At 42.1% G+C, this 17,146-nt stretch overlaps 1 protein-coding gene across 1 annotated transcript in view; it reads right to left on the minus strand.

Annotated features, from left to right (window-relative positions):
- LOC130476260 (E3 ubiquitin-protein ligase UHRF2-like) overlaps window positions 1–17,146 on the minus strand; it is a 105,081-nt gene that overhangs the window by 23,907 nt on the left and 64,028 nt on the right. Inside the window, exons 5-7 of the mRNA XM_056848170.1 lie at window positions 7,368–7,477; window positions 5,366–5,552; window positions 4,345–4,468 (exon numbers count right to left, since the gene is read on the minus strand). Of these exons, the coding sequence (XP_056704148.1) occupies window positions 4,345–4,468; window positions 5,366–5,552; window positions 7,368–7,477 (421 nt within the window). The remainder of the gene's footprint in view (window positions 1–4,344; window positions 4,469–5,365; window positions 5,553–7,367; window positions 7,478–17,146) is intronic.

The raw sequence follows: 17,146 nt of genomic DNA on the forward strand, positions 1-17,146 counted from the left end.
GATGGCAGGAGAGCAAGTGCAACAAGCCTGTAACATACTAGAGCCAGTTAACATAATTGTCCTTAGGTACAGGACTACAACCAAAAAGGCCTCCGAGGCAATAGAGGAAGGACTTTCGAAAATGGAAGTTTCCTGAAAATTGGGCTGCTGTGGATCCATATTAAGGAGCCTGAGGCCATGTCAGGGTCCCTTATCAGCATTTTCCCTTATCAAAGAGAAAAATACTTAGAGTAAAACTTGTGTGTTCTTAAATAAACAGGTTCATTTGCAGTGCAATATAGAGACCTCAGCAGCAATTAACTCAATATGGAGGGAACCTGGTGCCTTGGATGGTTAAGAGCCCCATTCAGCACCTAATGCTAACATACCCAGGAGTTAGCATTTATTAACCTGTAGTAATGCCAATTGAAAAGTCCTTGGGAAGTCAAACAACCTGTGAGTTGATGAAATTTCCCCCTGATGTTGGGTAAATGCAGTATGCACAGGGTAAACGCAGAATGCATAGGACTTATCAGAAAATGTACATAGTTTGCTTAGGCTAATTACAGCCCTAACACTGAAAAGTATTCTTCCCTTAATGGGAGATTCAGTGCTCCTGCCCAGAGTCAAAGGGGTAGCCCCAGCAAACCCAGGAAAAAAATGGGAACCTGACCCATAGTGAGATAGACGCGTCTCAGCAACCATCAACTAGGTGAGGGATACTGTAAGAGGAATCCAGCATCCTCCTTTCAGCTTTATATAGATTTTCCACCTTCTAGGTGAAAGCTTGGCTATAAAAAGAAGTAAGCCAAATGTATACCACATAGGTTTCACATAACACAACTCCATGTCAGATCCGAGTTCGAATCTGAGGGGAGAATATCAAATCTTCCAAGCCTATGCCATCCAGATTAACTGTTTTAAATACAGTTGAACAACCCCGTGGGTGAGACAGGCAGGAACTCTCATGGGTTGCATATGAGATGAAATGTCCCATGAGCCCTCCCTCCTTGATGCTGAGGTGGCCATGTAAATCGACTTCGAGGTTGGTGGGAAGACACTTGTCACAGAGAGGATGAGTGTCTATACACCCATGGGGGTATATGCATTCCAGCAGGAGCCCCAAGAAGAGGCTCTGGGAACATAAGGGGGGGGGGGGGTAACGGAACATGGCTGAGAAGCCTTCCCCACATGCTGGACAATATTTCAGCCCAAGCTTGCTTACCCCACCAGCGACGGCGATGCCTGACGTCGAGGGAAGGGGGGGGCCTGCAATGCCAAGACTCCTCCCCTTCTCTGAACAGATGCCACCTCGGAAGCAATAGACGGTCAGCATGGAGGCAAACTCGAACCCACTCGTCTCAGCACCGAGTAGGAATCGGTGTATGACATCGACAAGAGCCAGGTGGCTGTTGTATTGGTGTGTCAGAGGCGAGCCAACGTTGAGGCTTTAACACCGGGAGGAGTAGGTGTTCCCACCACCTTGGAATTGTTCGACCTCGAGACCTCCTCTCTGCACGTCATGGGGGACTGATCCCTTAGTGCTGTAGACTAGCAGGCTTTCCATGGAGCCTGTCGACGTCGAGGCATCATCCATGCACGTCATGGGGGCCAGAGCCCCTAGTGCCACAGTAAAACGGCTTTCTACGCAGCCTACTTTGAGGTCTCATACATGCACGTCATGGGGGATGGAGCACCGAACCCCTAGTGCAACCGTACAATGGCTTTTCTCAGAGCCAGTCGACTTCGAGGTGTCATCCATACACGTCATGGGGGACAGAACCCCTAGTGCTGCAGCATATCCAGTCCTTATCACAGTCTTTGGGTTTGAGACCTGTTTCCATGTGTGGCATGGGGGAACCTAAGCCCCTAATGAATTAGTAAAGCTAGATTTCGTCACAGACGTTCGAACTGGAGCAACATAGCCCGAATGACTTGTAAAAATGAGAAAGAGACAAGATTAAAACAAGTATCTGAAACAGAACAGACCATTAATTTGTGGCATACTCATTCTGCATTTGGCAGAATTGTTAAAGAAAGCCATACTGGCCAAACAGATATCAAATGCTGACAGAATTTTTTTTCTGAGGTAGAAGAAAAGACACAAGTCTCTCAAACAGAACAAGCATTATTAATTTGTACCATACTATTGTACATTTGGCACATTTGTTAAATAAAGCCACATTGACAAAAGAAATAAAATCCTGAAGAGAAGACTTTTCAAAAGTGAAAGAAAAGACATAAGTCTCTTTAACAGAACAACAATCATCGTTATTTTGTGCTATAATCCTTTCATATTTGGCACTTTTGTTACTTAATACCATATTGGCAAAAAGGAAATAAAATCCTGAAGAGAAAAACTTTTCTGAAATAAAAGAAAAAGCACAAATCTCTCAAACGTAACAACAGTCATTATTTTGTGCTACACTATTTCCACATTTGGCACAGTTGTTAAATAAGATCATATTGGCAAAAAAGAAATAAAATCCTGAAGAGAAATTTTATCTGAGGTAAAAGAAAAGACGCACTGAAACAAAGCTAGTGCTCTCTCCATGGCAGCGAAGAGAGAACTGAGGGAAGAGCGCTCCTCCCTCCTCCGTCACATTTTCGTTGGGCGGGAAACCGGCTTGCTCTCGGCCTGGGACGGAGGGGAGGGGGAGCGCTCCTGGCGCTCTGAAGCTCCTAAAAGCTTTCTAGTCAGTTCGCCGCAGCTGGCCTGCGCAAGCGCAGTCCCATGCGGGACTGCACAGAAGCCACGAAGATGAACTATGTAAATCAACCAGATGGAACATATAATAGGATCAGCCGATGTAAGGACTATTTTACAGTTACACCAGGTGAATTTTAGTCATAATTGATGCAGCAGTGCACCGAGACAATTGGGGAGATTAAATGGAAACATTGCTAGGAAACAAATGATACTTTATGCCAAAGTTTTTGGTGAAGAGTAATACTAGTGAAGAAAAAAAAGGAACCCTCAAAATTAACAGAGGACCATAAAATAAGTTCAGAAAGAGAGACAAGTGCTAGCAAAGTCAGGAATGCACCGTGCACTCTGCAAACTGAAAATAGTTAAATGTTTCCAATCAGGCAAGTCCTCACCCTAGCCCATAAAATGGCCCCTTACCTTGATAAGGCTAATCTGGCCCCCTGGATCCGCACCAAAGTAACATCAGGACTAGACTACCATAATGCACTGTACATTGGTCTCCCCTCAAATCAATTTGGAAACTCCAGCAGGTGCAAATGCGGTGGATCAGCTATTATTGGGAGCTAAACAGAGCATGCATATTATTCCCATTCTGCAGACACTCCATTGGCTGCTCATTGGTTACCAGGCTCAATTTAAGGTACTGGCTATCATATACAAAACCCTTCATGGCCTTGGTCCCTCTTCTCTGTGGGACTGTCTCTCTTCCTATGCTCCACCACAACAATTTTGCTCATGTCAGCAGGGGCTTCTGTGGGTGCCAACCTGTGTGGCTCCCACTTTATAGAATGGCCTGCCCAAGGAGGTCACGAAGGCCTCCACTCTCCTTGCTTTCTATAAACTATGTAAAACTGAATTATTCAAGAGGGCACAGAAAATAGAGTTGCACTGAACAAAATGGTTCATTAACTTCCTTGGATAAATGATTAGGGACTGAAGTCTATACTGCTGTGTATAGCTTGCTGTAAGTAAGACCCTATGGTGTAATTTTTGCACCACTTAATGTGTTATGTTAATACTTATTGTATACTTCATCTCTGTCTTTCAGAATTCTGGTTGTTTCAAAGTTCTACAATCCTAATGCATTGTTTATAGAATGTCCCATTTTGTTGACTGTATCGACTCATTATGTGTAATCCACCTTGAGTCCCTGTGAGAAAGGTGGACTATAAATGAATAAATAAATAGCCTACTCCCTTCAGGTAACAGACAACAGTGATATTATGGCACCACCCACAACATCACTAGTAGGGCAAGGTACACCAGTACAGCCAGGTTCATTTGAGGAGACTTGATAGATACAAGATAGGAAAAGCATGGCCTTGGGCAAGTTTCCTGGTCAGGTGGCATTAAAATGTTCTAAATACATAAATAAACATGTACATTTAGAAACCAAACCACTCTCAATTCAAAACTATGGTAAATGCAAATCATGGTTTGGCACGTCATCTGAACTGAGCCCTTTGATTCCGAAAATTCTTTTTACTCATGTGAAAACTTAGATTCCTAAATACTATTTGTATACTCTTATATGGTTATACACAATACTTAAATATCCCTATAGTATGTGTTCCTAGTTTGTGTAAAGCGTTTTAGTATGTGTGCTAGTAGACAACATAAACATACACAGTGTACAGCTGGTTTCTATTGGTTACCTTGCCCCAGTCCCTCTGGCTGTCAGTGCAGGCAGATGGCATCTTTGCTTTCTTTTTACTCTGCTTGAGTTTTTCCCCAGCTTTTACAACTTCATTGGAATCATTTTTACAGGAAGGACAATACCTAAAAAACAACAAATTTTACATTATCTACTCCTGCACCAGAACTGAGCTCAAAAAACACTGATTAAATGTCTGGAATAATTTCTTCAACACTACTCATTTCCATCATTGTTGTATTTTGGCTTCTCCTTCTTTGTCACTTCCAAGTTCTCCACTGCCCCTTTTTGTTCTCACGCTGCTGACTTTTTGTACATCTTCAACAAATAATACATTCTTCTTCAAAAATACTCAGGATTGTCTGTGGTATGCTATTTTAATCAAGCATTGCAGACAAATATTTCCAGTGATCAAAGGAGGGGCTTCAGTGCTCAGCTCCACTGATCATCTCCCCATGACTAGCAGAGGAAATATGTGCAAAATTACTATATTTGTATAATTTGTGACATCTGTGCAATTCTGATTCTCTTGACAAAGAACTGCAGTTTCTTAGACAGGAATAATGAGGGAATAAGACAATGAACCTGCTGCGTGACATGACGTGGTGATGCACCTATTTGCAAGCAGATTTACTCACAGGTATACCCATCAGCCCAGCATTCAAACAACTGTAGTACTTTTCCATAGGTAAATCTATCTGCAGACACTCACTTCGTTCTGTACTTCAGTAGCAGATATGAACAGAGGCAACATTTCTCCATTCAGACATATATACTTCACCTGTGTTAATTAAGCCTGAGCAGAGTAATTAACCGCCACATTCTTTTTCCACTGTAGCCAAAAGGGCACTATGCTCCATTAAAGCAACATTCTTTTTTTGGGGGGGTGGGGGGACAGACAGGCCCATCACTTTAAGGATCAATCAGAAACTCCATAAACAAAAAAACAAAAAAAGGACACTCTCTGCAACCATATCTAGCAAACCATTTTAAATGAAATAAATATGTCTTGCATTATTTACCAGTCCTCATCTTCGGGTATCTTGCTTAAAGGTGGATTCAGGCAGTATATGTGGTAGGCCATGTTACACTCATCACAGAGAAGTTGCATGTGAGCATCCTGTTTCCCTCCACACAAATAACACGAGCAAAATCGACATTCTTTATCTGGATCAGCTCGGCAATGCTTGCATTCAGGGCCACTCTTTCCTGCAAAGCAAAGTGAGATGATCTTATCTATTGCTGAGAGATCTTACCCACACTTGTGCATGACTAACTAATCAAGAGTTGTTTTCAAGCCAGGTTGCTTGGAAGATTTTATTTGGAAGATTACCCCAAGGATGGAAATATCAAAACTCACTACACCTGGAAAACACTAAGAATTTGTTTAGGAATAGTTACTACAAAAGCAAAGACTTAAAAACAAATTTGGTTTTAGTTTCTCCTATATGTTTAATTCAGTAAAGGTCTGTTTACTCATAGCTTTTCTGTAAAACCTTAAATGTAGATTTAGTAGAATGACAATGACAATGCTAAGGAGGCATTCTACATGAGGCTGCCCTACGTGGGGTGACTATTTACACTGTTTACAGTGTTCTCTAGCATTATATAGGTAGTCAAATACTTGTTTACCATTCTTAATAGATTTTTTCAGCAGTGGCTCTATAGGCATTGCACTCCCTGCCACCAGAGATGCACCAGGTCCAGGATTTTGATCCATTTATATGTACAGTTTAAACCTTTCTCTTTGAGGAAAAATTACCTTTAGATATCTTGAGAGATAGAGATTGTCTTATTTCTGCTGCTGGTCTGACTGGAATTTTGGTAAGCTGTGTGATTTTTAAATATGGTTTTTCTGTTATTTTAATGTAGTTCATGGCAGTAACTGTTTTTGATAAGCGAATTATAGATTTAAGTAAATAGAAATGGAAGAAGTGAATCCAGATTTACATAGGATTTGCCATCAAAGTCAACTGCGGGTGAGCAGTTGCACATATTTCAACTTGAAACAAATTAGGCAGAAACTATCCAAAAATGTATTGCTGTAAATTAAACAGCACAATCAACATTACATTAGTATAACAATAAAATGAGATACTAGATGGGATATAGATTATTTCCTTCTTTAGAAAGCAAAGGGTAATATACAATACTGATAGTTGGGATTTTCCATTTTTAATAGTGCATTAAGCAGAGCAACACCCTTGTAAGCAAACTGTCTTTAATGGACTTAGAATGGCATAACTCTGTTTAGGATTGCACTGTAAATATACTGAAACTATACTGTAAGTATCACGTATAATGCATCAACCCATATTTTTAGAAAGCTGTGAAAACATAAAAGCAAAACAAATACAGTGGAACAGAATCAGCAAAAGAGATACATAGCAGTGGGAGAGTACTGTAATGGTACCCACATAAAATAATGCTTCTTGTGATAAGGAGGAGAATAAACACAGACAAGTAGTTGGGAGAACGTAAGAACATAAGAAAGGCCCTGCTGGATCAAACCAAGGCCCATCAAGTCCAGCAGTCTGTTCACACAGTAGCCAACCAGGTGCCTCTAGGAAGCCACAAACAAGGGAGGAAATTAAAGACTTAAGAACATTTAAAGTAAAAATGTGAAGAGAGCAGACAAATAGTTCTCCAACTTTTCACACAAACAATTTTAAAATAAATGTAATTTAAACAAAATGTAGTTTACCACAACACAAATAGCTTGTTTCTCCTCTATTGCAGGTGGTTAGCCTGGATGTGGCCAAAGGCATAAACTAAAGGGCCCTTGCTCTTGGCTCACAGCCCGCACAGCTGAGTGAGAGGGCCCAATGGATCTAGTACTGGCCCAGGAGTTGGAACTGAGCCTTTGTTTTGTATATCTAAATTACATTTCTGCTTTTTAAAAGCCACCTTCAGCCCCCAGTGGGAAGAAGAGAGGAATACCTTAAGTGTCAACACATTCCTAATAATAATAATAATAACAACAACAACAACAACAACAATAATAATAATAATAATAATGCCTACTTTTGAACTCTCCATCTGCAAACGTCAGAGGATATGCTCCTGGCTTTTCAATCTTGTATATTTCCTCAGTAAAAAGTAGTTTGCAATCATTTATTATATTTTCTGGGCCTCTGAAAAGTAAAACAGATAATATTTTAGCTCAATGTATCTCCAACTCTGATTATAATAATTAGACAAATGCGATCTCAAACACTAGAGTTGGCTGTATGAATTGCATTTCATAAAAAGATTAATCATGAAGTGATCATAGTCTGCAATCAAAACTGAACAAGCAGTTCTCTTTAGGCAGTAATTCTGGAATTATTTATTAGCTTGCAAGTAGTTCTGCTTCAAATTTTAAGATTTCCAGTACAGTGAAACAAACTCTAAATTCACCTGAAACATACACTCCAGATAGGCTGGTTGTAAAGTATTTACTTCCTTTTCTATATTGCTATTTGAGACATGGTGACCAAGGTGGTCCACAATGAAATTAACAATATTAACAATAAAATAAGCAGTATGACAAAAATATATAAATAACCTGATATAAGCAGCAGCAAAAAGGGATCAAGAACAATTTAAGCCGAAGTTTAACAATAATATTTAACATGTAAAAATATAACATAAAAATAAGTCAGAGAACATTAAGTACTTCTATGTCTCACTGAGTTCAGTGGGAGAGTTAAGCATCTCTCAGATATACACATTGAAATCAATAGGACTTACAAGTGAACATGAGGTGCCCTGCTGGATCAGATCAGTGGTCCATCCAGTCCACTATCCTGTTTCACATAATGGCCAGCCACTTGTCTTGGAGGGTAAACTAACAGGACATGAACCCAAAGCTGCCTCTTGATGTTATATCCTAGCACTAATATTCAGAGGCTTACTTCCTCTGGACTTGGAGGTTCTACTGCCCATCAACTTCATCAGGTACTTCTGAGTTCTAGTATTATGAAAGACTTTTTCTGTATCCCCTTAAGCCACCTCATACATAATTTATAAGCCTCTATCCCCCCACACATATTTTCTCTCACCTAAAAAAGCCCCACTCTCTTTAGAATCTCTCCACAGGAAAGTGTTCCAAACCAAACCCTTATTCATCTTGGCTGCCCTATTCTGCCCTTTTTCAGCTCTATAATTGTTTTTTCAGGTATGGTGACCAAAACTTTACAGTATTCCAAATGTGACACTGAAGAATTATACAGAAGAGATTAAAGGATGACAGATTTCTTCAAAGAACAAACTTTTGAAGAACCTACTTTTGAGAAGCAAAAACTGCACTGAGACTAATTGGGACACACAAATCACCAGGAGTAGATGGGATATCAATAGAGCTATTCCAAGCCACAGAAGCAGAGTCCATCAAAGTCTTAACAAGAACATGCCAACAAATATGGAAAACAAAACGACGGCCCACAGACTGAAAATTTACATTCCGATTCAAAAAAAAAGATGTCAAAGACTAGCGCAACTATTGGACTACTGCATTAATTTCCCACACTAAGAGATTGCATATATTTACTCTCTCTCTCTCTCTCGCATATATTTACACTACTGCTACCTCTTTCTACTGGAGTAATTAGATGGTTTTATTTGGTTTTTAAGTTTTACACTATTTGAGGACGGATGGTTTTAAATTGTTGTATGTTTCATATGTGGTTAGCTGCCCTGAGCCCCACTGTGGCAGTGGGAGAGGGCGGGATATAAATAGAAAGAATAATAAATAAACACAAGTAAAGTGATGCTCAAAATCTTACAACAAAGACGATTACCTTATATGGAACAAGAAATGCCAGATGTTCAAGCTGGATTCAGGAAAGGAAGAGGCACTAGAGATCATATTGCAAATTTACCTTGGTTACTGGAGCATATGAGAGAATTTCAGAATAAAAGTTCAGGCGACAGAACTTTTAAAATATGCTACTACTGTGGCTAGAATTTGCCTGGCATCGAGATGGAAACAGCAAGAGATCCCAACAGTAAAAGATTGGGAAGACAAGTTAGCTGAATATGCATCGATGGTTAAACTGACTAACTCAATAAATCAAAGACCTGCAGAAGAATTTCAAGAGTTATTATTATGCTTATGTTAACTGATAGAATCCCAAATAATTACTTAGACTTAGAATAATGTGTTTAGTGATCTATTAGATAAGGAGATCAGAGTCAGGAGTCTTGTTTCTCTATACTTATAGTTGAATGATTGAATAGACTGATTGAATAGAATGATTGAATTTGCTTAAGATAATTAATATGAGAACACTAATATTAAGAATTATGACATTAGTGATATATAGAGGTGAAACAAGGAAACATACTGATATAACATGAATATCATATTATGAAAATGAGAATTTATCAAGTGGTAAAGGGGATATATGAAGTAAGCAAAGATATTGAATTGAATTGAAATAACGTATGAGAGGTAGCCAAAGTAGCTTCTTGTTATAGTTAGGTATAAATACACATGCTGAAAGGTAGAACTGTTTTAAAAAATAACAACAACATATTGTATCTAAAGTTCAAACTAATACAGTAACTGGTATAAAAAGGTGTAATTTATATTTTTGTTTAGTAATAATTTTTAACATTGATAGAAAATATCCTGGTAGTAAAAACAGCAGGGATTCCAATAATAATGCTTCAGGTGGTTGTTTTACCTTGTTTATATTTATGATTTTTTCCTTTTTGTTCTTCCCCCTAAAATCCCTTCTTTAATTTCTGTATCCCATATTTAAAAATTAATAAAAAATTTAAAACCATGAAAAGCCATGGGTGTTTAAAAGAAATGGGTGTGCCACAGCATTCAAATGTTTTAATGCACAACCTGTACTCTGGACAAGAGGCTAGGATAGAATATGGAGAATTAGAACAATTTCCAATTGGCAAAGGTGCCAGACAAGGATTATTTTATCTCCCTACCTCTTCAACCTACATGCAGAACATATCATAATAAAGCTGGATTAGATTTAGATGAACACGAAATGAAAATTGGTGGAAAGAACATTAGCAATTTGAGATAAGCAGATGACACCTTACTGGCAGAAAATAGTGAGGACTTTAAACGACTACTGATGAAGGTTCAAGCAGGAAGTGCCAAGGCAGGACTACAGCTGAACATCAAGAAGACAAAAGTAATGACTACTGTGGAATTACACAACTTTAAGGTTGACAATGAAGAAACTGAAATGGTTACAGATTTTCTATTCCTTGGCTCCATCATCAACCAAAAGGGAGACTACAAACCAAGAAATCAGGAGATTGGGACTTGCAAGGGCAGCCACTAAGTAAGGAGCTAGAAAAGATCCACAAGTGTAAAGATGTATCACCGGCAACCAAGATCCAAATAATTCATGCCATAGGATTCCCCATTACTATGTATGGGTGTGAAAGCCAGACAATGAAGAAAGCTGACTGGAAGAAAGTTGATTCATTTGAAATGTGGTGCTGGGGAATTACAGATACGGTGAACCATCAAAAAAGACAAATCAGTGAGTTGTAGATCAAATCAAGCCTGAACTCTCCCTAGAAGCTAAAATGACTGAATAGGCTATAGTACTTCGGTTACGCCATCCACTTATATAAGAACATTACAATATTAGCTATTTTATTTTAAATCCCTAATTTAGGTTTGCCTTTTTCACTACTGCCACAAACTGAGTTGACATTTTCACTAAGCTATCTACAACACCAAGATTTCTTTTCCTCTCAGTCCCCACCAGTTTAAACCCCATCACCATGTATTTAAAGATGAGATTTCCCCCCCTCCATTGTGCATCACCTTGCACATACCTACAATGAACCAATCTGAAGAGGTCCTCTTGGAGATCTTCACAATCCCCTTTGGTTTTCATTGTCCTGGATAAATTGGAATCATTTGCAACCTTGGCTGCTACACTGCTTGCCCAAATCGCAGTTCACTTATGAACATATTAAATAGGACTAGTTTCAATACCGATCCTTATGGGACCCCCCTCCATTGCAAGTATTTTTAATTTACTTGGATTCTCCAATCTTTGGTGAGGGACCTTGTGAAAAGCCCTCTGGAAGCTCAAGTATATAATTATGTCTACAGGATCACCCTTATTCACATGCTTGTCAAACATTTCAAATAATCCCAAAAGGAGATGAGGCGGAATTTCCCTTTGAAGAAGCCATACATGTACTTACTAAGACTATCATCAAGAACAATTACCGTATTTTTCGCTCCATAAGACGCACTTTTTTCCTCCTCAAAAGTGAGGGGAAATGACTGTGCGTCTTATGGAGTGAATGCCGGCTGGGCACGTGCGCGTCGGGATGGCGCGAGCCGGCATTCCCCGCCTCGACGGCCAGCTGAAAGGCGGGTGGGGCCGCACAGAGCCGCGTGTGCGCGTCGGGACGGCGCTAGCCGGCGTTCCCCGCCCTGACGACCAGCTGTGAGGCGGGCGGGGCACACAGAGCCGGCTCACGCCGTCCTGACGCACACGCGCCCAGCCGGCTCTGTGCGGCCCGCCTCCCAGCTGGCCATCGGGACGGGGAACGTGGGCGGGGAACGCCGTCTCGCGCCGTCCCGACGCACACGCCAGCTCTGTGCGGCCCCGCCCGCCTCCCAGCTGGCTGTCGGGGCGGGGAACGCCGGCTTGCGCCGTCCAGACGCACACGCGCCCAGCCGGCATTCACTCCATAACACAAGTTTTTAGAGGCGGAAAACAAGATTTGTTCTTGTTTTCCTCCTCTAAAAACTAGGTGCGTCTTATGGTCAGGTGCGTCCTATGGAGCGAAAAATACGGTACTACTAATTTACCCAGAACAGACATTAGACTAAATGGCCTATAATTTCCTGGATCTCCTCTGGACCTCTTTTTAAAATTTGGTACTACATTCACCACATTCCAGTCCTTTGGTAGGAAGACTGATTTTAGTAACAAGTTACATATACTGATTAGATCAACATTTCTAATCTGAATTAAGGACCCTCAAGTATATGCCATTTGGACAGGACATGCTCATTTTTAATTTGTCCATTAGTCCCCAAACTTTTCTCTCATCATACCTATTAAAGTACATTCACTGAACACCCTTCCTGAAAACAGCAGCTCCAGCACGATTATTTCCAGCACTTAATTCAGACAACTGCTGGACTGCCTTGTAGAGCTCATATTTCTGTACCCACTTTTCAGCATAACATGATAAACGTACATATGCACCCCATTTTTGCAATTGTTCCTGCTCAAAAGCCAAGGATCTCACACAACATGAGCCTCTGCATGCATAGGCCTTTGAGGAAAGCACCTATTATCAAGTGCTACATTATGGAAATAATGGAGAGGCGAAGCACACTTCCATGCTTCCACCATGCATGTTACAGGTTCAGCATCTGAAAAGAGATCTAGTTTTCTTAGACAGTTGTAAGCAAACCAGTAATAATGTACTATAATTGCTAAAGGAATGCACTCTATTTTAACAAAACTATGATGTCAGAACTGGGATTTAATTCCACTTTCATTCCAGCAACCCGCCAGTATTCTTATTGCTGCTGCCACAGTAACCAGAGCTGGAAAGGGAATTTAGTAACTGTTGGGGCTACTGAGATCCCTGCACCCCAAAATTGCTATCTCATACTTCTCTGGGTTGGGAATCTAAGAATGGAACACTACCCCTGAAATAACTGCCAATTTCTCTTTGAGATATTCCTTTAGGGAAAACATGAAGGCTTTTTCTTTTTTGTGGATTTGTGGGCAAGATATTGGAGATCTGAGCCTCTATGTGAGAAGGGATTGGTCATGGGGGTTCTAGGTGACAGCTGCTAGCTAATTTATGTATGCAGGCGTGTTTTACGTATTGTTGTGTTTGGGGAACAGACCAGCCAATGCTGGGATTATATGATTTAGAAGAGATACAGATGTGAGTGGAAAACAAACTCTACTAACAAGCTAGACATATTCATGCTATTCCCCCTTCCAATGTATTTCTTAGCCTGAAGTGCTGGGTTGCCAATTCCATCAACTTATCAAGTCTTAAACTGCTGCTTAATGCAAACTCAGAGAATGGGAAGATGCTTCCATCCAGGATTTAATCTTATATATACCAGTTTGGCTGGATCATCTAAGACAGTGATGGTGAACCTTTTAGAGACCGAGTGCCCAAACTGCAACCCCAAACCCACTTATTTATCGCAAAGTGCAAGCACGGCAATTTGGAATGATCTTCCACTATCTGTTTTTGCTTTTTTTTTTTTTTTTGCTGTACTCATTTTTGGGTGTTCAAGACTTGTAGTCTACAAAAACACAAAATTAAAAAAAAAATGAAGCACCCAATACCAATCTATCCCTATACCAAATAGCTAACACTATTAGTTAACACTAAAGAACACTGAATCAACAATCTACGGCAGTGATTCTCAGTTGGGATTCCTTTTGAATTTGCAGACCTTTTGGCCTGCTCTGAAAAAGGCATCTGAGTGCATTTCCTACCTTTGATTCACCTCCACTGTACGTGCGTTGGACCTATCTAGTCCAGCTCCTGTATCTCACAGTGACCCACATCTATAATAAGGAGGTAGCACATACCCATCAGGCCTAGTAACCTGTGATGGACTTTTCCTCCAGAAATTTGTCCAATCCCCTCTTAAAAGCATCTAGGCTAGATGCCAGCACCACATCCTCTGGCAAGGAGTTCCACAGGTTAATTACATGCTGGGTAAATGGGTGTGCCTCTTTTAGTAGGGGATTTCACTGAAAGGTAGGAGGCGCCGCAAAGCCCATGCTGTGGCCCGAGCGCTCTGCTCCCCTCCAGCTATGCCACGCTGTGAACTATGCTCCCCTCCAACCTAGCTCCTCTCCAACACCACCACGGGAATCACCTTCGCCACAGACTCAACAGGCTGCCGTCCATGCCACACCCTCACGCCACATGTGAGCCTGGCTTTCTAGTAACGAACTCAGGTGAACTCTGTGCTGGGGCGACGGCGCGTGTGCCCACAGAGAGGGCTCTGAGTGCCCCCTCTGGCACGCATGCCATAGGTTCGCCACCACTGATCTAAGACCAGGGAAGATACAGCAGATTGTGTTAATGTGTGTTAAGTGAAGAGAGGAGTCATTCTGGTATGTCAGAAAGTCATTTCCTGCATTAGTTATCGTGACAGGGACTTGAAGTTAGGGGACTACCTGATAAGAATAGTAGTCCTCTGACTTCAAGAGTATATCTGGTAGTGGGCACTGAAAACAGAATAAGGATTGTGGGTGTAATGCCCCTCCCCCACCTTCTGTCTGTCTGTACTGCCACAGCTGGTATTGAAGACCACAGGCTGATTATCCTGGAAGATTTGAACATTGTAGCGCCGCGCCTGGCCTCCGGCGGCCCCCGGGGTCTCTGCCCTGGAGAGGGGTGGGGGCGGGGGAGCCTCCTCGGCCTCAGACCAGTCCGAGAGGGAGTCAGAACTTTCTCCCCCCTCGGACGTTGCCAGGTTGCTGGCCAAAAACCTCCTTCAGCCTACACGCAACCCCTTTCCGGCTTCCTCCCCGGCCTCGGCTCCCCTCTCGCTTTTTAACCCTCCCCGGCCAGAAAGGCCCCGCCCCTTCCCCGCTACCGCCTTTTCCCACATCCCCCCGTGCCTGATGGCCGCTCGTGCGGCTCTATCGGGTTCGCCGGCAGCTGCGGCGGCCCTCCCTCGACCCGCCCGCGCCCTCCCGACCATCAGCTGGCGAGAGGGGTGGGGTCCGCCAGGCCGCGTCACTCCGGCTGCGTCGGGGCCAGCAGCTCCTGGCCGGGTTGCTTCTTTCCGGGGCGGCCGCGCCCCGTCCAGCCGGCTGCCTGGGAAAAGAAAGGAACCGGCGTTGAGGCCCCCCCGACTCTCCCTGAGGGAGCCGGGTGATTCAGCGCACCCCCCCCTGCCTACCCCGTGAGTACCCCGGGGCCCGGGGGGTCAGAAGCGGGGAGACAGCGGCCCGGGAGCCGGCCTGGAGGCTCGTCCCGGGACAAACATTCACACTAAGACCATTTTGTTAGATGCAACTTGGAACTTCATGGTCTCTGTGGCATGTCCTGTTAATTCTGGTGCCATTCAAATAGCAGAGCCAAACTCCTCAGGAATATGATCTAGGACCGGGGAACCTTAATATAACTTTGTGTCATACATCATTACTTAAGCCATACAGATACACAGCAATGCCATAGCAGTGGGATATCAGTTAGGATGTTTCCTGATGGCTCTGGGGAATTTTACTACTGTTGTGGCAGGTGATCCTTTGATAGTCCACATTAATCCCAGGAATGGAGCAGTGGCCTAAGCAGATGACAAGATTGTACTTTGGTGCCCTTTTCCACTGGGTCAACCCCAGCCAGTCCTTTGGTTTACTAGAAGCTGTGCCTAAAACAGTATGAATGTTGGTTGAAGAACACTGCCAACAATAGATCTGAACACAAGCTGAAGCTTTTCTTACAGCCTATTTTGTGGCAGTGAGGGCAAGAAAAAAAACTAACCACCACCGCTTCCACACAGAGCCATTCAACACAGCTATTCTAAATGGTCAGGGACCTTTCATAACTAAGCCTATAGAGCAAGTTGGAAGAAGCCATACCAGCCTGTTTTATTACTAATTTTGCAATTTATAATTTTATAATTTATTAAAACATTTATACCCCACCTTTCCTTTTGGTTCAATGCAGTTTACAATAATATAATATGATTATTGTAAGCCTGGTATGATTATATTATACCAGGCTTTCAGTGTTGTCACATTAATGAGACAGGGTTCATAATGCCTCTTGGCTTCTCCTATTTTGCTGCAAACATCAGTTTGCACTAAGGATGGAGACAACATTCGTGGAAAGGCAAGCCATACCACTAATACTCTTAATCCTAGCTTGTCCTAATTCTATCAGTCTATGGGAAAATTAGCCTAATCCATCTTGGATGCAAGAAAGGTCTCTGTGAGATAACAGTTAGGAGCAATTCCCGCAATCTTGAAAGAGGCAGTCCTAAGGCTATTCAACTAAAGGTATGCATATTGTCAACAATAGGGAACACTGAAGAAATCTGCAGGAGTGGCCATCCCATTCCCCCACCTTTGCTTCTTTCCCTCTCTCCTCCTCTTCGCTCACTTTCAGACTCTCTGTCATACACACTTTCTCTCTTGGGAGGAAGCAACAGGAAACGGTTCCTCTCTCCCTCCACAGACTTGCAGTGCTGCTACTTCAGCAGTGATGAAAGGGCTAGTGGCAGTGGTTGCTCCTCACCCCCATGCACACACACTCACACAGAGCCTCTGCTGGCTCTCCAGAACACAAAATTGCAAGACTGGCCATTCTGTGAAAGCACAGACAAATGTTCAGTATTTTGAAGTTTTGTGGCACCCCCCTCTTTTAACTTACAATTTTTTCTACAAGCTGGGGAGGGGGGTTCCCCCAAGTTTGCAGGAAAATCTTCCTTCTGTCTAAATGGCCTGATACATGGATTTAAGTATCCCCTGATGGAGCCACATTTGGTTATTAGAATTATATGAAGATGACTGGGTGCATTCTTTTTTTTACTTCTTGTTCCCAGCTTGCCAAGGTACTTCTCTCATCAGCCATTAAACTACCCAAGCAGTTCAAATCTCCTCACAGAGAATCTCACCTGATAACTCCTCCCTTTTTTCCACTTCTCTTCTGTAATCTTCTGGATACATGTGAAGGAAAATATTTTATTTCTTCCCCTTGTATCAGAGGAAGGGAGCTTTAACTCATCAAAGCTCATAATGCAATAAATTTTGTTGGTCTTTAAGCTGCCATTGAACTTGGGTTTTCTTTTGTAACCTAGAATCATAGAATTG

The sequence above is a fragment of the Euleptes europaea genome, chromosome 4 (genome assembly GCF_029931775.1).
Source record: "Euleptes europaea isolate rEulEur1 chromosome 4, rEulEur1.hap1, whole genome shotgun sequence".
NCBI lineage: Eukaryota > Metazoa > Chordata > Lepidosauria > Squamata > Sphaerodactylidae > Euleptes > Euleptes europaea.